Source organism: Dendrobates tinctorius, unplaced genomic scaffold, assembly GCF_039654945.1.
Source record: "Dendrobates tinctorius isolate UK_male_01 unplaced genomic scaffold, ASM3965494v1 ptg000039l, whole genome shotgun sequence".
Lineage (NCBI taxonomy): Eukaryota > Metazoa > Chordata > Amphibia > Anura > Dendrobatidae > Dendrobates > Dendrobates tinctorius.
The window spans coordinates 44,266,397-44,289,598 of record NW_027361707.1 but is presented as its reverse complement, the minus strand read 5'-3'; the positions used below and the strand labels follow the sequence as shown (position 1 = coordinate 44,289,598).

The 23,202-nt window shown below is 48.2% G+C and overlaps 1 protein-coding gene across 2 annotated transcripts in view; it reads left to right on the top strand.

Annotated features, from left to right (window-relative positions):
- Window positions 1–23,202, top strand: part of KCNIP4 (potassium voltage-gated channel interacting protein 4) — a 976,654-nt gene that overhangs the window by 709,945 nt on the left and 243,507 nt on the right. For both annotated transcript variants that reach the window (XM_073574668.1, XM_073574667.1), the window contains exon 3: window positions 10,646–10,715. In XM_073574668.1, coding sequence (XP_073430769.1) covers window positions 10,646–10,715 — 70 coding nt within the window. The remainder of the gene's footprint in view (window positions 1–10,645; window positions 10,716–23,202) is intronic.

Sequence of the window (23,202 nt, the reverse complement as noted above, 5' to 3'; positions counted from 1 at the left end):
AGGATAGGACGCTACCTGGAAGATAACGCTGCCCCCTCGAATCATTATCCTATTTATCACCTCCCATATCGTCACGGTGTCCCTGTGACGTCATGTGCACCGCCGGAATTTCCACACCTTCACATTCTGACTCCCGTCGCTCTTCTTCAGTGTTCCGACCTTCTATAGGCTTCACTTCTGTTCTGCGCAGGCACCGGCGAGTCACCGTGACTTCCGCTCCCAGTGTATTCCAACTAGACCTGTGCAGCCTTGCCCAATACAAGTAAATTGAGTATGGCCACGTGCTTCTAGTCGTACTGTGGCCGCAAGTATGCATTGTGGTCGCTGCTCACTTCCAGTGCCAGCACCGGAGAATCCTGACAGTCTGCACTGTGCGTGATATGAGGACTCATTTAAAGCTTAAAGGAGTTTTGCACCAACCCCTTAAAGCTTCGGGACAGCACATTTTCCTACATTAACCCTTATAACCCTTCCATTTTTTAAATAGATAGTAAAGTGCGGCCCCATTCCAATCCTTGCTACGGAGCCTCACGATCACCCTGCAACACCCCCTGCTCCCTAGTTTTCCTGAAGTTAGAAGATCTGGTTTCTGTTGGGAGTCGAATTGTGAATAAACTTGATTGAAAAGAATAAGCTAATCTAAGTGGCAATGTTGAGATTTCACTTACTAAACAGAAGAAAACACGCTAGTTAGTCCATGACCAAAGATAAAGTAAAGGTTTATCCACATCAATATCTTCTGGGAGGCATCACCTGTGAAGGCTTCATCAAAATGTCCCAAGACGATGAACAAAGCTACTGTCAATCCTCGCTGCTTGTCAGTACGATTATATCATTAGCCTCGGGCACAGGTACAGTATAGGGCAGATTGGGCTTAATGCATTGCTTCTCGATATCTGGAGGATTGATTTTCTGCACCCGTGCTGTCTTCATATATTCATTTGTAAACTAAGCCTAGTAGTTGCTTACGGTAAAATATTGTGTTATCCTGCTTTGGTCGAATTGATATTTTCGCCTTGTGTTTCGATCCTTGTGTAAAGGGAACAATGACGCAGAAACCTTGCAGTTAAACAAATTTTAGAAAAACTATTTTTTTCACAACAGCCTTTTTCTACAGTCATACCCTACGCCTTAATGGGTCCTCTCTTGGCACTTACATGTCGTATCTGGTAATTTTGTCTGTAGCATTATAAACACAGTACACCGCGTCTCAAATTATTATACCAATTCGATTTAAGTGTCTTAAAGATTTAATTTTTTGTTTGTCAAATAAACTCATGGATGATTTTTTATCACTGAAATTAATCTCAAATACCTGTGATAATTAGTTTGGCAGGTTAGCCCAATCACAGGAAAAATACCTAAAGAAGCGCTCCTTCTCCCATGAAAGTTATTATCCTCTTAATATATTGCAGTCATCATATTATAAAGCACTGAGTACTCACAATTGCCCAGTTTGCCTTTCTACCCAGATAATTCCTCTATTTTCTCGGCTCTCTGTAGGAACTGAAAGTCTCTTGTCCCTTCAAAAATCATTCCCCTCTTCAGTTCCTGAACCAGCTGCTCCCTCTTCCCACCTGCCAATTGATTCTTTCAGAGTCCTCTGAGTCATGCAGGGAAAATTGACCTCCTGTTTCCACATAAATCTTAGAAGGATTCAGCTAGTCAGTTTTTAATCATGTGAAGTCATGGAGCTAATAGAAATCAGAAGAATTAAATGGTTAGAAGTGCAAAATAACTAATTGTAAGTACACAGCGCTATATACAGTGAGGGAAATAAGTATTTGATCCGTTGCAGATTTTGTAAGTTTGCCCACTGACAAAAACATGAACAGTCTCTAATTTTAAGGGTAAGTTATTTTTAACATTGAGAGATAGAATATCAAAAATAAAATCCAGAAAATCACATTGTATAAATTATATAAATGTATTTCCATTTTGCAGTGAAAAATAAGTATTTGATCCCTCTGGTAAACAAGACTTAATACTTGGTGGCAAAACCCTTGTTGGCAAGCACAGCAGTCAGACGTCTTTTGTAGTTGATGATGAGGTTTGCAAACATGTCAGGAGGAATTTTGGTCCACTCATCTTTGCTGATCATCTCTATGAATAGCCTGTAGCTGAACTTCAGTCCATTAACCCCTTTACTCGCAAGGGTAGTTTGCATGTTAATGCCCGGGCCAATTTTTACAATTCTGACCACTGTCCCTTTATGAGGTAATAACTCTGGAACGCTTCCATGGATCCCAGTGATTCTGACAATGTTTTCTCGTGACATATTGTCCTTCATGTTAGTGCTAAAATTTCATTGATATAACGTGCGTTTATTTGTGAAAAAAATGGAAATTTGGCGAAAATTTTGAAAATTTCGCAATTTTCCAACTTTGAATTTTTATGCTCTTAAATCACAGAGATACGGCACTCAAAAAACTTAATAAGTAACATTTCCCACGTGTTTACTTTACATCAGCACAATTTGGGAACCAAATTTTTTTTTTTGAAGGAAGTTATAAGGGTTAAAAATTGACCAGCGATTTCTCATTTTTACAACACCATTTTATTTTTAGGGACCACATCACATTTGAAGACACTTTGAGGGGTCTACATGATAGAAAATACCCAAAATTGACACCATTCTAAAAACTGCACCCCTTAAGGTGCTCAAAACCACATTCAAGAAGTTTATTAACCCTTCAGGTGCTTCACAGGAATTTTTTTAATGTTTTAAAAAAAAAAAAGAACATTTAACTTTTTTCACAAAAAATATTACTTCAGGTTCAATTTTTTTATTTTACCAAGGGTAACAGGAGAAATTGGACTGGAAGTTATTGTGCAATTTGTCCTGAGTACGCCGATACCTGATATGTTGGGGGAACCACTGTTTGGGTGCATGGCAGAGCTCGGAAGGGAAGGAGCGCCGTTTGACTTTTTCACTGCAAAATTGGCTGGAATTCAGATCGGATGCCATGTCAAGTTTGGAGAGCTCCTGATGTGCCTAAACAGTGGAAACCCGCCACAAGTGACCTCATTTTGTATAGACTCCCCAAGGACCTTATCTAGATATGTGGTGAGCACTTTGAACCCCCAAGGGCTTCATAGAAGTTTATAACGTACAGCCGTACAATTAAAAAATCATATTTTTTCCACAAAAATGATCTTTTCACCCCCAATTTTTATTTTCCCAAGAGTAACAGGACCCCAAAAGTTATTGTGCAATTTGTCCTGAGTACGCTGATACCCCATATGTGGGGGTAAACCACTATTTGGGCGCATGGCAGAGCTCGGAAGGAAAGCAGCGCCATTTGACTTTTTTGGCTGGAATTGAGATCGGACGCCATGTCGCGTTTGGAAAGCCCCTGATGTGGCAAAACAGTGGAAACCCCCCAATTCTAACTCCAACCCTAACCCCAACACACCCCTAACCCTAGCCCTAATGGGAAAATGGAAAGATGTCAGAATCCCAGATACAAGGCAAGTGCATCAATACAGTAAAGGAAAGCAAGAGCTGCAATTGTCACATAAAAATTAGCTGAGGAAGAAAAATCACCACTAAAGTGCCAATTTTTTCAGTTTTTCACCACAGAAGTCTTTTTAAATCCATCAAATTTGACATTATTTAACCTAAAAGGATACCCAAATGAGGCTACAACAGCTATATTGTCAGTCTTATTGCAGGACAAAATTAGACTAGTTTTTTCACTGTATCCACCACAAGTAGCAAACGAGAAGATTGAAAAAAAACCACTCCAGCACCTTGATGAAGCCCAGCGGCTCCTTTAACCCCTTTCCTACATTAGACGTACTATTCCGTCCATGTGACCTGGGACCTAAGTCCCAAGGACGGAATAGTACATCTAGCGCGATCAGCTGCGCTCACGGGGGGAGCGCAGCTGATCGCGGCCGGGTGTCAGCTGATTATCACAGCTGACACCCGGCACTATGCGTTAACCCACGTTAACCCCTGGCACACTGCGATCAAACACGATCGCAGTGTACCGGGGTTTATCGAAGCATCAGGAGGGAGGGGGCTCCCTTCATGCTTCCCTGAGACCCCCGCAGCAGTGCGATTTGCAGCGCTGCTGCGGGGGCCTCCTTCCCTGCAGGTCCCCAGATCCAATATGGCGGCGGGGACCTTCGGGTGCCTGCAGGGAGCCGTGTTATGAATGAGTCACCGGAGGAGGAAAAAACAAAAATGCAAGCTAAGTCCAGAAAACCGGAGAGGTTGGTAGCTAGCGGATTGCAGACCCCTGATCCTATTCACAACAACTAACAGTAGCCGTGGAGCGTTCCTACGGTGGTCCTAGACGCCTCTTCACAGCCGGAGAACTAAATAAGCCTAAAGAAAGAAAGGGGAAATCTAAACTGCCCCAGAGCAGACCCCAAAGCAATAGACAGCCCCCAACATGTATTGTCGGTGAAAACAGATGAAAACTCAGACAGAAAGACAGGCAGAGCAAACGATGGGGCCCAACTAACTAGATAGGAAAGGACAGAAAAGATGCTGGCTGCAATCCGCAAAAACCCTACCAAAAATGTCCCAACACGTCTGATAGGAAAAATGGCCCTGAAGTCACTAGACTTCAAAATCCCTATATCAGCACTCCGATATATTCTGAAGACAGAGCAAAAGAGATTTAACCGATCAGGGACAAAAATGGAAATTCAGCAGAGCTCCAGCCGGGGCTGGCAGAACACAAAACTAAGCAAATCAGACTAAATCTCATGGAACAATAACAGAGCAAAACTTAGCTTTAGAAGACAGGAACTGAACTGGAGGGCAGAGCTCAGAGCAGAGAAATCACCAGCAACTCTACAGGGCGTCGGCTGCCTTATATCCACTCAGAGATTCCGGATGTCCAATCGCAATCCACCTGTTCAGGTGACAGGTTTCTCTCATCCAAATCAGTTTCACCACCTCCTTTCACCAGCAGAGGGAGTTCATCGGACATCAAAGGTGAATGAGAAAATGAGCTCACAACAGAGCCGGCTTCCTCATGCCTGCAAAGTGCCGGCATGAGGAAGCCTCCAGCACTGCCTGTGACAGATCGCTGATCTGTCACAGTGATCTGTGATGTGACAGATCAGCGATCCGTCACATGACAGTGATGTCCCCCTGGGACAATGTAATAAAGTTAAAAATAAAAAAAAGTGCAAAAATAATTTATAAAAAATCGCTAAATAAATTAGAAAAAAAAATATTTCCTAATAAATTCATTTTTTGAAAATAAAAAAAAACAATAAAAGTACACATATTTGGTATCACCCTGTCTGAAACGACCCGCCCTATAAAACTCTCCCACTAGTTAACCCCTTTATTGAACCCCTTAAAAAAAAAAATAAAAAACGAAGCAAAAAATAAAGCTTTATCATCATACCGCCGAACAAAAAGTGCAATAGCGCGCGATCAAAAAGATGGATATATATAACCATCGTACTGCTGAAAACGTCATCTTGTCCCGCAAAAAACGAGATGCCATACAGCATCATCAGCGAAAAAATAAAAAAAATTATAGCTCGCAGAATAAAGCGATGCAAAAATAATTATTTTTTATATAAAATTGTTTTCATTGCATAAAAGCACCAAAACATAAAAAAACGACATAAATGAGGTATCGCTGTAACCGTACTGACCCAAAGAATAAAGCCGCTTTATCAATTTTACCACATGTGGAACGGTGTAAATGCACCCCCCCAAAAGAAATTCATGAAACGCTGGTTTTTGTTCATTCTGCGTCCCAAAAATCAGAATAAAAAGCGATCAAAAAAGTCACATGCCCGAAAATGGAACCAATAAAAACATCAACTCGTCCCACAAAAAATAAGACCTCACATGACTCGGTGGGTCAAAATGTGGAAAAATTACAGCTCTCAAAATGTGGTGATGCAAAAACTATTTTTACAATAAAAAGCGTCTTTTAGCGTATGACAGCTGCCAAACATAAAAACCCGCTATAAATAGTAAATAAAACCCCCCTTTATCACCCCCTTAGTTAGGGAAAAATAATAAAATAAAAAAAATGCATTTATTTCCATTTTCCCATTAGGGCTAGGGTTAGGGGTGTGTTGGGGTTAGGGTTGGAGTTAGAATTGGGGGGTTTCCACTGTTTTGGCACATCAGGGACTTTCCAAACGCGACATGGCGTCTGATCTCAATTCCAGCCAAAAAAGTCAAATGGCGCTGCTTTCCTTCCGAGCTCTGCCATGCGCCCAAATAGTGGTTTATCCCCACATATGGGGTATCAGCGTACTCAGGACAAATTGCACAATAACTTTTGGGGTCCTGTTACTCTTGGGAAAATAAAAATTGGGGGTGAAAAGATCATTTTTGTGGAAAAAATATGATTTTTTAATTGTACGGCTGTACGTTATAAACTTCTGTGAAGCCCTTGGGGGTTCAAAGTGCTCACCACATAGATAAGATCCTTGGGGAGTCTATACAAAATGAGGTCACTTGTGGCGGGTTTCCACTGTTTAGGCACATCAGGAGCTCTCCAAATTTGACATGGCATCCGATCTGAATTCCAGCCAATTTTGCAGTGAAAAAGTCAAACGGCGCTCCTTCCCTTCCGAGCTCTGCCATGCACCCAAACAGTGGTTCCCCCCACATATCAGGTATCGGCATACTCAGGACAAATTGCACAATAACTTCCAGTCCAATTTCTCCTGTTACCCTTGGCAAAATAAAAAAATTGAACCTGAAGTAATATTTTTTGTGAAAAAAGTTAAATGTTCTTTTTTTTTTAAAACATTCAAAAAATTCCTGTGAAGCACCTGAAGGGTTAATAAACTTCTTGAATGTGGTTTTGAGCACCTTAAGGGGTGCAGTTTTTAGAATGGTGTCAATTTTGGGTATTTTCTATCATATAGACCCCTCAAAGTGACTTCAAATGTGATGTGGTCCCTAAAAATAAAATGGTGTTGTAAAAATGAGAAATCGCTGGTCAATTTTTAACCCTTATAACGTCCTAACAAAAAAAAAATTTGGTTCCCAAATTGTGCTGATGTAAAGTAGACATGTGGGAAATGTTACTTATTAAGTTTTTTGTGTGCCGTATCTCTGTGATTTAAGAGCATAAAAATTCAAAGTTGGAAAATTGCGAAATTTTCAAAATTTTCGCCAAATTTCCGTTTTTTTCACAAATAAACGCACGTTATATCAATGAAATTTTACCACTAACATGAAGGACAATATGTCACGAGAAAACATTGTCAGAATCACTGGGATCCATGGAAGCGTTCCAGAGTTATTACCTCATAAAGGGACAGTGGTCAGAATTGTAAAAATTGGCCCGGGCATTAACATGCAAACCACCCTTGCGAGTAAAGGGGTTAATGGACTGAAGTTCAGCTACAGGCCTGACATTTTCTGAGTCAGGCTATTCATAGAGATGATCAGCAAAGATGAGTGGACCAAAATTCCTCCTGACGTTTGCAAACCTCATCATCAGCTACAAAAGACGTCTGACTGCTGTGCTTGCCAACAAGGGTTTTGCCACCAAGTATTAAGTCTTGTTTACCAGAGGGATCAAATACTTATTTCTCACTGCAAAATGGAAATACATTTATATAATTTATACAATGTGATTTTCTGGATTTTATTTTTGATATTCTATCTCTCAATGTTAAAAATAACTTACCCTTAAAATTATAGACTGTTCATGTTTTTGTCAGTGGGCAAACTTACAAAATCTGCAACGGATCAAATACTTATTTCCCTCACTGTATATAGCGCTGTGTACTTACAATTAGTTATTTTGCACTTCTAACCATTTAATTCTTCTGATTTCTATTAGCTCCATGACTTCACATGATTAAAAACTGACTAGCTGAATCCTTCTAAGATTTATGTGGAAACAGGAGGTCAATTTTCCCTGCATGACTCAGAGGACTCTGAAAGAATCAATTGGCAGGTGGGAAGAGGGAGCAGCTGGTTCAGGAACTGAAGAGGGGAATGATTTTTGAAGGGACAAGAGACTTTCAGTTCCTACATAGAGCCGAGAAAATAGAGGAATTATGTGGGTAGAAAGGCAAAATGGGCAATTGTAAGTACTCAGTGCTTTATAATATGATGACTGCAATATATTAAGAGGATAAAAACTTTCATGGGAGAAGGAGCGCTTCTTTAGGTAGATGTCAGATGTCTTGCCTTGTATCTGGGATTCTGACATCTTTACCGGAACCCTAGGAAACTGTCATTAATTATGTTCCTTACCTGATCTACCTGTCATAATTAATGACATCACGCTTTCCCCCGTACCGGAAGTCCACTGCCTCGGAGTAACCCTTGACTCTGCCCTGTATTCCAAACCGCACATCCTCCAAGCTGTTTCCACCTCCTGTCGCCTCCAGCTCAAAAATATCTCCAGAATCCGTCCTTTCCTCAACCCTCAATCTACGAAAATGCTTGTGCATGCCGTCATCATCTCCCGCCTCGACTACTGCAACATCCTTTTCAGTGGCCTCCCTGCTAACATCCTCGCACCTCTCCAGTCCATCCTAAACTCTGCTGCACGACTAATTCATCTCTCTCCTCGCTACTCCTACGCTTCTCCCCTCTGCAGATCTCTTCTCTAGCTCCCATTCCCTCAGCGTATTCAGTTCAAATTACTAATACTGACCTACAAAGCCACCTACAACCTGTCTCCTCCGTATATTTCTGAACGAATCTCCCGATACCTTCCCTCACGTAATCTCCGGGCCTCCCAAGACCTCCTTCTGTCCTCCACACTTATTTGCTCCTCACCTAATCGCCTCCAAGACTTCTCCCGAACAGTGTTGGACTGGAGTACCTAGGGCCCACTAGAGAAAAATCATTCTCTGAGCCCACCATGCAGTTATGTAAAAATACCACACAGGATAGATCCTATATATTACACCACACAGGAGAGCTGACAGATCCTATATATTACACCACACAGGAGAGCTGACAGATTCTCTATATACTACACCACACAGGAGAGCTGACAGATCCTCTATGCACTACACCACACAGGAGAGCTTGAATTGTTTCTGTTTACGGTGTTTACTGATCAGGTTGTGTTTATATTTTGATAGTTCGGACTTTTCTGAACGCGGCAATACCAAATGTGTGTATTTTTTTATTTTTTAAATATCTTTATTTTCAATGGGATAAAAGGAGGTGATTTGAAATTTTAGGCTGTGTGCACACGCTGCGGATTTTGCTGCGGTGTACAGTACCATGATTTCCTATGGGAATCAAAAACCGCAATGCAGACGGTGCAGAATTTTCCGCGCGGATTATCTGCGGTTTTCAATCAGCAGAAAGAATTGACATGTCAATTCTTTCTGCGGATTCTGCTGCGGTTTGCCATCTCCTCCATTGAGGAGATGAAAAACCGCAGGGCACAACCGCAGAGCAATCCGCAGGTAAAACCGCAGGTATTTTGACCTGCGGTTTCACCTGCGGATTTTACAAAATCTGCGCGGATGAATCCGCACCTAATCCACAGCGTGTGCACACAGCCTTAGTACTTTTTTTAAATATTTGTTTTTTTTACTTTTCACTGGTATAGTGAGCCTCCTTAGGGGACACGAAGATGCAATCATCCTATCGCTTATGCTATTATATACAGTGACGTCACCGCATCGCTGCATATAGCACAAATCATTGTCTCCTTTGAAGCCCGGCAACAGGAAACTGACCCCGGCGGTCATGAGAACCCATCGGTGACCCGCGATCACGTCATGGGCACTGTTCTGTCCGGCCATATATTGCTGTCTAGAAAGTTTAGTCATATTTCTTTTGTCTCCGTTATTACAGACATTGTATTTTTGTGTATATTAATCCTTCCTATATTTGGCGGTTTAATGTATAGATTCTACTTTAATTTGCAATGTATTTTGAGAAGTTCCTAGGGCATTGTGGGATTGTTCCTGTTGCATTGTGGTCTTATGCACTGTGAAGGGAACAGCAGCCATTGTTCCTCCATGCTGCTGAGGAGAAAACACACCACTCGTTTTCTTCATGCGCCTTAATCAGCCTGCTCTAAGCATAGTTGGTAAGCACTATCTATGGTTTACAAATCCTCTATAGTCTTGGACTCTGCAGTTATTGAGTCAGCAGAGCCTAGATAACGTTTTTTCTTTATCATGAGCTGTTCTTTCACAATTGTTATACACATGTGCCAAAAGACACTGCATGAAAGACCTGAATTCCATTATTAATGCGTCCCTCCCAATATTTTTATCCACATAGTGTTTTTTCAAACACATGTATGTCTGTATGTGAAACATAATGGTCCTGGTCACCATTCCTGGTCCAGGTCACCCAACAGCCTCTACTTCCTTCTGCAGCAATGACGTCCTGACATGTCAATGCTGCTGCCAATCACTGAACTGCTTATCTTCTTTACCAATGACATGGTGGTTAATAAAGGTGTACATAGAGGGAACGTACACAATGATAATCTCACACACATCCTTGAGCATTCTAACTGCTGCGTACGTCCACATAACAGGCCACATACTCGGAATTATCTCCTACCTTATCGTCTTACCTTAGGTGCTAGAGCAGAGAAAACTGATGTGAAATATGACAAGACATGTATTTATAGAAAAGAAACAAGTGTCAGGAAGATCAGTGCACAACATGTTTTCATCACTAGCATTTTTTTTCCCTTTCCAGGAATGTCCCAGTGGGATTGTCAATGAAGATACGTTTAAAGACATTTACGCTCAGTTCTTCCCACAGGGAGGTAAGTGGTACTTTATATCTCTGCAGTTCACAGCTAAGATCTACGAAGTGTAATGTAAGCTGCAATCTCAGTAACATCCCACGAAGTGCAACACAAACATGAATCAACAATATGCCTGCGATGAACACAGCAGATGCTCGGCAGTAACGCTGGCAGCACGTGTGCTAAATATTCCTCAATGTGTTTATTATATCCTCCAGAATGTGCTCCTTAGAAAAGGCATAACAAGAAACAAGACAGAGCTGTATAAAATCTGTACCGCTATCATGCAGAGATGTTTCCTCATGTTGGCTCTATATTTAATCTATATCAATAACACATCCTATAATAAGGCCGGGTTTGCAGGGGTGTAGGGCCATTACTGTGGATCCAGAGTGTGGACATGGACAGCAGTGTCATTATATTGGCCATTATAGGCACAGAAATTGTTACCCGCATGTTTGTGGAACCACTGAGTCACGGTCTGGTGAAAGCCTGGAGGGGTGTAACTAAGTGAACATCTGGTTCTTCACTAGAGCCCCTGATGGTGTGGTTAGACTTGAAGCCAGGTGCTACTCTAGGACGGACGCCGGAGCCATGGCAGCTGACCCCCCAAAGGGACAGGGAAGCAAGACCAGCCAGGAACTAGTTAGCAGGAGGTGTGGGGCTGGTAGACAGATGCAGGATCAGGCACAAACAGGATTGGTACAGATACATGGGATGTCCAAAGGTACAGGATCACAGGTTCAGATTCACAGGTGCTTGTTCAGATGTTTCAGGACTAGGCACTGGCATGACGGGTTCGGGTATAGGTACAGCAGGACGGAATGGATCAGGTGCAGACTGGGCGGACAAGGTCAGGTAAACGGGATGGACAGGAACAGATTCACAGAGTACAGGTGCAGGGACCTTACGACTAGGTAGTAGTAAGCCCACTGGTACTAATGTTGCTAAGGCATCTCCTTTTAGAGACGGTGCCTTATATACCTAATGTCTCACAGACATTGGCTGGGGACATCTTCAGAAGCGAGCGTGACTCCTTTTAGAAGCAGGAAGCGCGCGTGCCCTAAACATTCTCCCAGGAGGCCGGCGTGGCAGGGCCTGGGAGGAGACAGAAACAGCAGTGACGAGAACAGAATTGCAGCTGGTGCAGCATAAGTGAACACGCCGACATCCCTGCTGACAGGGGAAAGAGGACACATGCAGGGGCGTCAGCTCTGTTCTAACAGAAATTTTGAGCAAACAAGTGACCTCTTGACAATTATAGTTCAGAAAAAGTGGAACCATGTACAGATAGGTCCATATAAGTATACCAACCTGGTCAGGTCAATAAATGCAGTTTGTATTTTAAAATTTGGTAACAGATCTGATTTAAATGGTCCCTACTCAGACGGCGGAGGTAGGACAACAAACAGACCAGCTGTGACGACCAAGGAAGGCAACGTCCGAGAGTGGACCCTCTGGATCGCGGAACTGGAGCTCCCGGGGCGAGCGCGCCAGGTGGAGCCGACCCCTATACAGGGACCGTTAGGGGCAGACCCTCGGAAGACAGATACCGCGACATCTAGAACCAAGAGGGACAGCTAAAAAGGACCAGAGAACACCTGGTGGAACCAGAGCACAGGAAGGACCAGAGATACAGGACGGATCAGGAACACAGGGCAGAGTACGGAGTGCAGGACGGAGTACGAAGTACAGAACGGAGTACGGAGTACAGGACGGAGTACAGGACTGAGTACAGAGTACAGGACGGGGTACAGGACGGAGTACAGGACTGAGTACAGAGTAAAGGACGGGGTACGGGGTACAGGACGGAGTACGGGGTACAAGACTGAGTGAGGAGTACAGGACGGAGTACAGAGTACAGGACGGAGTACAGGACGGGATACGGAGTACAGGACGGAGTACAGAGTGCAGGACTGAGTACAGAGTGCAGGACAGGGTACGGAGTACAGGATGGAGTACAAAACGGAGTACAGGACTGAGTACAGAAAGAAGTTGTAGGGTGACCCCTACAACTTGTCCAGAAAACCGCAAGGGTTAGCACACGATAATCAGGCATCTCCACCATCTTGGAGACGCCTGATATATCATAGGCCGCTGGATGATTGGGCGGCCAGAACCACTGGGCGGGCACTGCAGGGTTAATAAACCTGCATAGCGCACACCCGCGGCCTAGGGCACCTGCGCAGAGCAGCCACGCGCCGGGAGGACAGGAGCGAGGAGTCGGGCACAGCGCGACAAGCCATGGGTGTGTAAGTTGAGGCGGTGGCGGGCCCCGCCACTGCTGGAATGGTGGCGGTCACCGCCGACGTGACACCAGTCTTCCACAGTATGGGTAGGGTCACATGACCATTTTCTACACATCCAATACAAATGGACTGATTATTCTGATAAGACTTTGATCAGAGTGGCATCAGTTTTTTTTTGGAGAGAAAAAAAAAGTTCTATCTCCGTTCTTCTCTACATTCTGTCAGTCCATGAAAATCGAACCACATTTGATATCATCCAAGTGCAACCTGATTTTTTCACAGACTCACTTGCATTGCTGATATTGATTCGACACTCTGATCTATCCCAGGAAAAAAAATCGGACATAGGCACGAGTGCTATCTGTGAAAACCACAGATGGCACTAATGCGAGAAAATCGATCATGTGCACGAGCCCTATATGCGACCCAAAACCCAACTAAATTGCTGCTGGACTAAACCAAAGACTGATATAACATGGAGAAAATGACAGTTAATCTGTTATACTACAATAGCATATGTAATGTTAGCTTCCCATGCTGGATGATGAAAACAAAAATTAAAATTTGAAGTAAAAGGAGAAAACCTAGAGGAGGCCAATAGGGATTACTTATACAAAGGAGCTTATGGAGGGCCTAAGCTTGGAGAAAATATGATCTTTCTTTAGAAGCAGCACTCAATTTTATTGAGTCTTCCTGCAGGGTTAAACTGTCTAAGGCTGTGTGCACCTGTTGCGTATTTTAAGCGTTTTTTCCGCTTTTTTTCCGCAGTGGAAACGTTTAAAACGCTAACAAAACGCATTCTCATGCAATCCTATGGGTTTCCGCAGTTGCTGTGCCCATGCTGCGGATTTTACTGCTGCGGAATCGCATAGTGGTAAAATCCGCAGCATGTCTAGTATTTCTATGGAATCGCGGCGATTCCGCCACCATAGGGTTGCATTGAAACGCTTACTTTACTCATGTGGCTATGCCCACCATGCGTAAAGTGAGCGCTTCATGTGCGGATGGTACCCAGGGTCTAGAGGAGACTCTCCTCCATGCCCTGGGTACCATATTCCTGTAAAAAATAGAATTAAAATAAAAAATAGGGATATACTCACCCTCTGATGGCCCCCGGAGCCCTCCCGCCACTTAGCCACGCTGCCAGCATCTTCCGTTCCCAGGGATGTATTGCACGAATGACCTGAGATGACGTCGCGGTCTCGCGTGATGCCATGTCATCAGCGGTCATTGCCACAAGGCAACCCTGGGAACGGAAGTTGCTGGCAGCGTGGCTGACAGGTGGCATCAATAGTAAAGCGTTGGTCACACTTGTCAAGCACTATGCTTGAAAAGAGTGACCAACCTGTCAATCACTTTTCCAAGTGATGCTTAAAATCGCTTGGAAAGCGCAAGCATTCTGCAAGCTAAAAACGCTTGTGTTTTGCGGGAAAACGCATGCAAATTCCGCATGCGTTTTACCCGCGGCAGGGAGTTGTGGAAATGCTGTGGAAAATTCCACAGCATTTCTGCAACGTGGGCACTTAGGCCGGGGTCACACTGCGTTTTGGCAGTCCGCTAACGCTGCCATTGACCCCCATTGTCGGGAGCATCGTGACGCATGCCGTAAAGCGTATGCGCTCGCAATGTGCCGTCATTCAGTGACGGAGCCTCGGATGCGGGCTGCAGCATCTGAGGCTCCGTCACCGCTAGTGCAGGTGAATCATCAGTGCTAGCGGGTATAGCATAACGCTATACAATAACAGCCCATCAACGCTATGCATGGAACGGGCTGGGTTAACGCAATGTGAACCTGGCCTTAGCCTTATAGCCGGTTAAAAGCCATGTCCAAGGTCTGGGTCGGACTGGCCCACCGGAGAACCGGAGCATTCTCACACTGGCACCTGCTGGCATAGGGAAGTGTGTCAGCGATCCGGCATAGCCAGCTCTCCCGGGCGTCTAGCGCTAGGAGTAGCGGTGACACAAAGACATCAGGACAGAACATCGCTCTGCCATATACCAACGATGAGCCGCGGTGTGCAGCAGGCGAGCGTGTCAGCTGTAATGGGCACTGCTGCCCTCCCGGGCTGTCTCACACTGGCAGGAGCGGCAAGGAATACGCGTCACTCCTCCCAGCGCCGGACACACAGGCTCGCCTCTCAGCTGACACCAGTGGCGGATTATAATGAGGTCAATTTGGGCAGTTGCCCCGGGCCCAGTGGGGTTAAGGGGCCCACAGCCCAGGCCAGTAAATTGCCCCATTATAATCCGCCACCGCGCAGGGCCGGATTATAGGCAGGGCAGGCGGGGCTTCAGCCCCGGGGCCCCCACCACAAGAGCTTCTAAGGGGGCCCCCACCACATTCCTGCTGGCTGCTGCAATGGCACTCCATCTTCTCCCCACCTAAAAGTGAGTGACCGTGGGGGCGGCATTATGTGCTCTGCTACCAGCAGCATCTACAAGTAGCGTGAACGCTGATGCTGCTGGTAGCGTGCAAAGGCTTGTGATGAGATCACAGGAGGTAAGGTGTCAGGGCCCCCGATCATGTGACCCCTGTCTCCTCCCCTCCTGTGACCTCATCACAGGTCCTGTGCGCACAGCACAGAGCACTGAGAGCAGCCATGTATGTGGAGTGCGGCTCTGCGGGTGGAGGTCGGTGCTGGAGGCCCCATTATTCTCTATGTGGAGTGCGGCTCTGCGGGTGGAGGTCGGTGCCGGAGGCTCCATTATTCTCTATGTGGAGTGCGGCTCTGCGGGTGGAGGTCGGTGCTGGAGGCTCCATTATTCTATATGTGGAGTGCGGCTCTGCGGGTGGAGGTCGGTGCTGGAGGCTCCATTATTCTCTATGTGGAGTGTGGCTCTGCGGGTGGAAGTCGGTGCTGGAGGCTCCATTATTCTCTATGTGGAGTGCGGCTCTGCGGGTGGAGGTCGGTGCTGGAGGCTCCAATGTTCTCTTTGTGGAGTGTGGCTCTGCGGGTGGAGGTCGGTGCTGGAGGCCCCATTATTCTCTATGTGGAGTGCGGCTCTGCGGGTGGAGGTCGGTGCTGGAGGCTCCATTATTCTCTATGTGGAGTGCGGCTCTGCGGGTGGAGGTCGGTGCTGGAGGCTCCATTATTCTCTATGTGGAGTGCGGGTCTGCGGATGGAGGTCGGTGCTGGAGGCTCCATTATTCTCTATGTGGAGTGCGGGTCTGCGGATGGAGGTCGGTGCTGGAGGCTCCATTATTCTCTATGTGGAGTGCGGCTCTGCGGGTGGAGGTCGGTGCTGGAGGCCCCATTATTCTCTATGTAGAGTGTGGCTCTACGATTCGTGACCCCCGTCACGTGACGAGGGGGGCCCACAGAGTCTGAACTGCCCCGGGCCCTGGCTACCCTTAATCCACCCCTGGCTGACACGCTCGCCTGCGGCACACTGCGCCTCATCGTTTGCGTCTAGACGCTGCTGCGTCTCTTCTTCATGCCACTGCTCCTCTCTGCGTTGAGCCAGCAGTGCAGCTGTTACGTAACACTGATTGGCCGCAGCGCAGCCAATCAGCTTTAGTCTTGTTTGTGTCTTCTCCTCTGCAGTCTGCTGTACAGCACAGCTCAAGTGAAGAGCCCTGCTGTGATTGATAAGGAGCACGCTCCTCTCCCCCCCACTGTCCCGGGCACAGTGTAAGGAGAAGAGGGAGATCTATGCACCTAACTACCTGATCATCACATAGAACTGAGCCCCCCTCCCAAATCATGCCAAAAACAGTAAGTGACTTAAAATGCAGAGGGACTTAAAGCATGGATGATAGAGGCGGACTTAGTCACTTAGGGATGAATGACGCCCCCATTCTCTTGTTTTTCCTATTACCCCTGACTGACTGAGCCCCCTCACTGTATCACCCCTGACTGACTGAGACCCCTCTCCCTATATCACGCCTGACTGACTGAGACCCCTCTCCCTATATCACGCCTGACTGACTGAGACCCCTCTCCCCGTATCACGCCTGACTGACTGAGACCCCTCTCCCTGTATCACCCCTGACTGACTGAGACCCCTCTCCCTGTATCACCCCTGACTGACTGAGACCCCTCTCCCTGTATCACCCCTGACTGACTGAGACCCCTCTCCCTGTATCACCCCTGACTGACTGAGACCCCTCTCCCTGTATCACCCCTGACTGACTGAGACCCCTCTCCCTGTATCACCCCTGACTGACTGAGACCCCTCTCCCTGTATCACCCCTGACTGACTGAGACCCCTCTCCCTGTATCACGCCTGACTGACTGAGACCCCTCTCCCTGTATCACCCCTGACTGACTGAGACCCCTCTCCCTTTATCACCCCTGACTGACTGAGACCCCTCCCTGTATCACCCCTGACTGACTGAGACCCCTCTCCCTGTATCACCCCTGACTGACTGAGACCCCTCCCTGTATCACCCCTGACTGACTGAGACCCCTCTCCCTGTATCACCCCTGACTGACTGAGACCCCTCTCCCCATATCACGCCTGACTGACTGAGACCCCTCTCCCTGTATCACCCCTGACAGACTGAGCCCCTCTCCCTGTATCACCCCTGACTGACTGAGACCCCAATCCCCATATCACGCCTGACTGACTGAGACCCCTCTCCCTGTATCACCCCTGACTGACTGAGACCCCTCTCCCCATATCACGCCTGACTGACTGAGCCCCCACCCTGTATCACCCCTGACTGACTGAGCCCCCACCCTGTATCACCCCTGTCTGACTGAGACCCCTCCCTGTATCACCCCTGACTGACTGAGACCCCTCTCCCTGTATCACCCCTGACTGACTGAGACCCCTCCCTGTATCACCCCTGACTGACTGAGACCCCTCTCCCTGTATCACCCCTGACTGACTGAGACCCCTCTCCCCATATCACGCCTGACTGACTGAGACCCCTCTCCCTGTATCACCCCTGACTGACTGAGACCCCTCTCCCTTTATCACCCCTGACTGACTGAGACCCCTCCCTGTATCACCCCTGACTGACTGAGACCCCTCTCCCTGTATCACCCCTGACTGACTGAGACCCCTCTCCCTGTATCACCCCTGACTGACTGAGACCCCTCCCTGTATCACCCCTGACTGACTGAGACCCCTCTCCCTGTATCACCCCTGACTGACTGAGACCCCTCTCCCCATATCACGCCTGACTGACTGAGACCCCTCTCCCTGTATCACCCCTGACAGACTGAGCCCCTCTCCCTGTATCACCCCTGACTGACTGAGACCCCAATCCCCATATCACGCCTGACTGACTGAGACCCCTCTCCCTGTATCACCCCTGACTGACTGAGACCCCTCCCTGTATCACCCCTGACTGACTGAGACCCCTCTCCCTGTATCACCCCTGACTGACTGAGACCCCTCCCTGTATCACCCCTGACTGACTGAGACCCCTCTCCCTGTATCACCCCTGACTGACTGAGACCCCTCTCCCCATATCACGCCTGACTGACTGAGACCCCTCTCCCTGTATCACCCCTGACAGACTGAGCCCCTCTCCCTGTATCACCCCTGACTGACTGAGACCCCAATCCCCATATCACGCCTGACTGACTGAGACCCCTCTCCCTGTATCACCCCTGACTGACTGAGACCCCTCTCCCCATATCACGCCTGACTGACTGAGACCCCTCTCCCTGTATCACCCCTGACTGACTGAGACCCCTCTCCCCATATCACGCCTGACTGACTGAGCCCCCACCCTGTATCACCCCTGACTGACTGAGCCCCCACCCTGTATCACCCCTGTCTGACTGAGACCCCTCCCTGTATCACGCCTGACTGCCTGAGACCCCTCTCCCTGTATCACCCCTGACTGACTGAGACCCCTCCCTGTAACACCCCTGACTGACTGAGACCCCTCTCCCCATATCACGCCTGACTGACTGAGACCCCTCTCCCTGCATCACCCCTGACTGACTGAGACCCCTCTCCCTGCATCACCCCTGACTGACTGAGACCCCTCTCCCTGCATCACCCCTGACTGACTGAGACCCCCCTCCCTTTATCACCCCTGACTGACTGAGACCCCTCCCTGTAACACCCCTGACTGACTGAGACCCCTCTCCCCATATCACGCCTGACTGACTGAGACCCCTCTCCCTGTATCACCCCTGACTGACTGAGACCCCTCTCCCCATATCACGCCTGACTGACTGAGCCCCCACCCTGTATCACCCCTGACTGACTGAGCCCCCACCCTGTATCACCCCTGTCTGACTGAGACCCCTCCCTGTATCACCCCTGACTGACTGAGACCCCTCTCCCTGTATCACCCCTGACTGACTGAGACCCCTCTCCCCATATCACGCCTGACTGACTGAGCCCCTCTCCCTGTATCACCCCTGACTGACTGAGACCCCAATCCCCATATCACGCCTGACTGACTGAGACCCCTCTCCCTGTATCACCCCTGACTGACTGAGACCCCCCTCCCTGTATCACCCCTGACTGACTGAGACCCCTCTCCCCATATCACGCCTGACTGACTGAGACCCCTCTCCCTGTATCACCCCTGACTGACTGAGACCCCTCTCCCTTTATCACCCCTGACTGACTGAGACCCCTCCCTGTATCACCCCTGACTGACTGAGACCCCTCCCTGTATCACCCCTGACTGACTGAGACCCCTCTCCCTGTATCACCCCTGACTGACTGAGACCCCTCCCTGTATCACCCCTGACTGACTGAGACCCCTCTCCCTGTATCACCCCTGACTGACTGAGACCCCTCTCCCCATATCACGCCTGACTGACTGAGACCCCTCTCCCTGTATCACCCCTGACAGACTGAGCCCCTCTCCCTGTATCACCCCTGACTGACTGAGACCCCAATCCCCATATCACGCCTGACTGACTGAGACCCCTCTCCCTGTATCACCCCTGACTGACTGAGACCCCAATCCCCATATCACGCCTGACTGACTGAGACCCCTCTCCCTGTATCACCCCTGACTGACTGAGACCCCTCTCCCTTTATCACCCCTGACTGACTGAGACCCCTCCCTGTAACACCCCTGACTGACTGAGACCCCTCTCCCCATATCACGCCTGACTGCCTGAGACCCCTCTCCCTGTATCACCCCTGACTGACTGAGACCCCTCTCCCTTTATCACCCCTGACTGACTGAGACCCCTCTCCCTGTATCACCCCTGACTGACTGAGACCCCTCTCCCTGTATCACCCCTGACTGACTGAGACCCCTCTCCCTGTATCACCCCTGACTGACTGAGACCCCTCCCTGTATCACCCCTGACTGACTGAGACCCCTCTTCCTGTATCACCCCTGACTGACTGAGACCCCTCTCCCCATATCACGCCTGACTGACTGAGACCCCTCTCCCTGTATCACCCCTGACAGACTGAGCCCCTCTCCCTGTATCACCCCTGACTGACTGAGACCCCAATCCCCATATCACGCCTGACTGACTGAGACCCCTCTCCCTGTATCACCCCTGACTGACTGAGACCCCCCTCCCTTTATCACCCCTGACTGACTGAGACCCCAATCCCCATATCACGCCTGACTGCCTGAGACCCCTCTCCCTGTATCACCCCTGACTGACTGAGACCCCTCCCTGTAACACCCCTGACTGACTGAGACCCCTCTCCCCATATCACGCCTGACTGACTGAGACCCCTCTCCCTGCATCACCCCTGACTGACTGAGACCCCTCTCCCTGCATCACCCCTGACTGACTGAGACCCCTCTCCCTGCATCACCCCTGACTGACTGAGACCCCTCTCCCTGCATCACCCCTGTCCCTGTATTACTCCTGATAGACTAGTTTTCTTCCATCACTAAGAAAATAAGGCCCTTCATAAAGTTATGGCCTTATAGGTAGCAGAGAGATTTCCACAAAATTTCACTAATAACACCATACATAAGTGACTAAGAGCCCCTATCACTATTAGTGGGAACATTCACATAATGTATTTGCTGCAGAATTTCTACTATGGAAATCCCACAGCAAATTAGCAGCAGTAATATCCACACAGAAATTGTGCAGATATTGCTCCCTTTACTACCACACAGTGACGCACCTTTACCACTGACCTGAGCCTTTGTATTGCAAAGGATAAAATCTGTGGTGAATATCTGCAGCATGAATTGGCACATTTTTATGTGAAATCTGCAGCGTTTGTCAATTCATGCCGTGGATTTTCTCAGCGTATGGATGAGATGTCAAAAAATCCTATTCATTGCGCTGGTGCTATAAAACATTGGTCTAGTGGTTAATAAACATCAGGGGACATGCATAGCTCCCAACCAGCACCTCACTGATAAATCCCTGCTCTGTTCACACAGGACCTGTGATGAAGTCACAGGAGGGGAGGAGTCAGGGGGTCACATGATCAGGGGCCTCAGTGTCTGCTGTGCTGTGCGGGTTGTCATCGTTCTGGATGAGGGAAGTTATATGTGGGGTCAGGAGGGGTTTACAGTGTGGACGTAGCAGAGCTGTGTGTGTACGAGGTGTACGGAGCGGAGCCGTGTGTGTGCGACGTGTACAGAGCAGAGCCGCCCGTGTGCTAGGTGTGCGGAGCGGAGCCGTGTATGCAAGGTGTATGGAGCAGAGCCATGTGTATGAGGTGTACGGAGCAGAGCCACGCATGTGCTAGGTGTATACAAGGTGTATGGAGCAGAGCCGTGTGTATAAGGTGTACGGAGCAGAGCCGCGCATGTGCTAGGTGTATACAAGGTGTATGGAGCAGAGCCGCATGTACGGAGCGGAGCCGTGCGTGTACCAGGTGTACGGAGCGGAGCCGTGTGTGTGTGTACGAGGTGCATGGAGCAGAGCCACTCATGTACGAGGTGTGCGGAGTGGAGCCGCGTGTGTATGAGGTGTACGGAAGGGAGCGGAGTCCTGTGTGTACAAAGTGTACGGAACTGAGCCGTGTGTTTACGGAGCAGAGCCGTGTGTGTACGGAGCAGAACCGCGTGTGTATGAGGTGTATGAAGCAAAGCTGCATGTGTACAAGGTTTACGGAGCGGAGCCATGTGCGTACAAGGTGTACGGAGCAGAGCTGCATGTATACGAGGTTTACAGAGTGGAGCCGCATGTGTACGAGGTTTACGGAGTGGAGCCATGTGTGTACTGAGTGGAGCCGTGTGTGTGCGAGGTGTACGGAGCGGAGCCGTGTGTGTACGAGGCATACAAAGTGGAACCGTGTGTGTATGAGGTGTGCAGAGCCATGCGTGTACAAGGTGTACGGTGGGGAGCATTCATGCCTCCCAACCGTCCCAGATCCAGCGGGACAGTCCCGATTTTGAGAGTCTGCCCCACTGCCCTGGCTGGGAGCTTACTTTTCCCGCGGACACAGGAGTACACGGCGGAGCCCTGAGGAGCACTTTAAAACTCGCACATGACGTTCCAACGGAAGTGACGTGCTGGAAGCTGACCGGAAATGAAGTAATTTCGGAAGGAGATTGTGACGGAACCATGGAGGCACTTCAGGGAATGCTTCAGATCCATCACTGTTGTGAGCTCATGTTCTCGTTCACCTTTGATGTCCGATGAACTCCCTCTGCTGGTGAAAGGAGGTGGTGAAACTGATTTGGATGGGAGAAACCTGTCATCTGAACAGGTGGATTGCGATTGGATATCCGGAATCTCTGAGTGGATATAAGGCAGCCGACGCCCTGTAGGGTTGCTGGTGATTTCTCTGCTCTGAGCTCTGGCCTCCAGTTCAGTTCCTGTCTTCTAAAGCTAAGTTTTGCTCTGTTATTGTTCCATGAGATTTTGCTGATTTGCTTAGTTTTGTGTTCTGCTAGCCCCGGCTGGGGCTCTGCTGAATTTCCATTTTTGTCCCTAATCGGTTAAATCTCTTTTGCTCTGTCTTCAGAATATATCGGAGTGCTGATATAGGGATTTTGAAGTCTAGTGACTTCAGGGCCGTTTTTCCTATCAGACGTGTTGGGACATTTTTGGTAGGGTTTTTGCGGATTGCAGCCAGCATCTTTTCTGTCCTTTCCTGTCTAGTTAGTTGGGCCCCATCGTTTGCTCTGCCTGTCTTTCTGTCTGTGTTTGTGTTTTCATCTGTTTTCACCGACAATACATGTTGATGGCTGTCTATTGCTTTGGGGTCTGCTCTGGGGCAGTTTAGATTTCCCCTTTCTTTCTTTAGGCTTATTTAGTTCTCCGGCTGTGGAGGCATCTAGGACCACCGTAGGAACGCTCCATGGCTACTTTTAGTTATTATGAATAGGATCAGGGGTCTGCAATCCGATAGCTAGCAACCAGGGCTGTGGAGTCGGTAAGCCAAACCTGCGA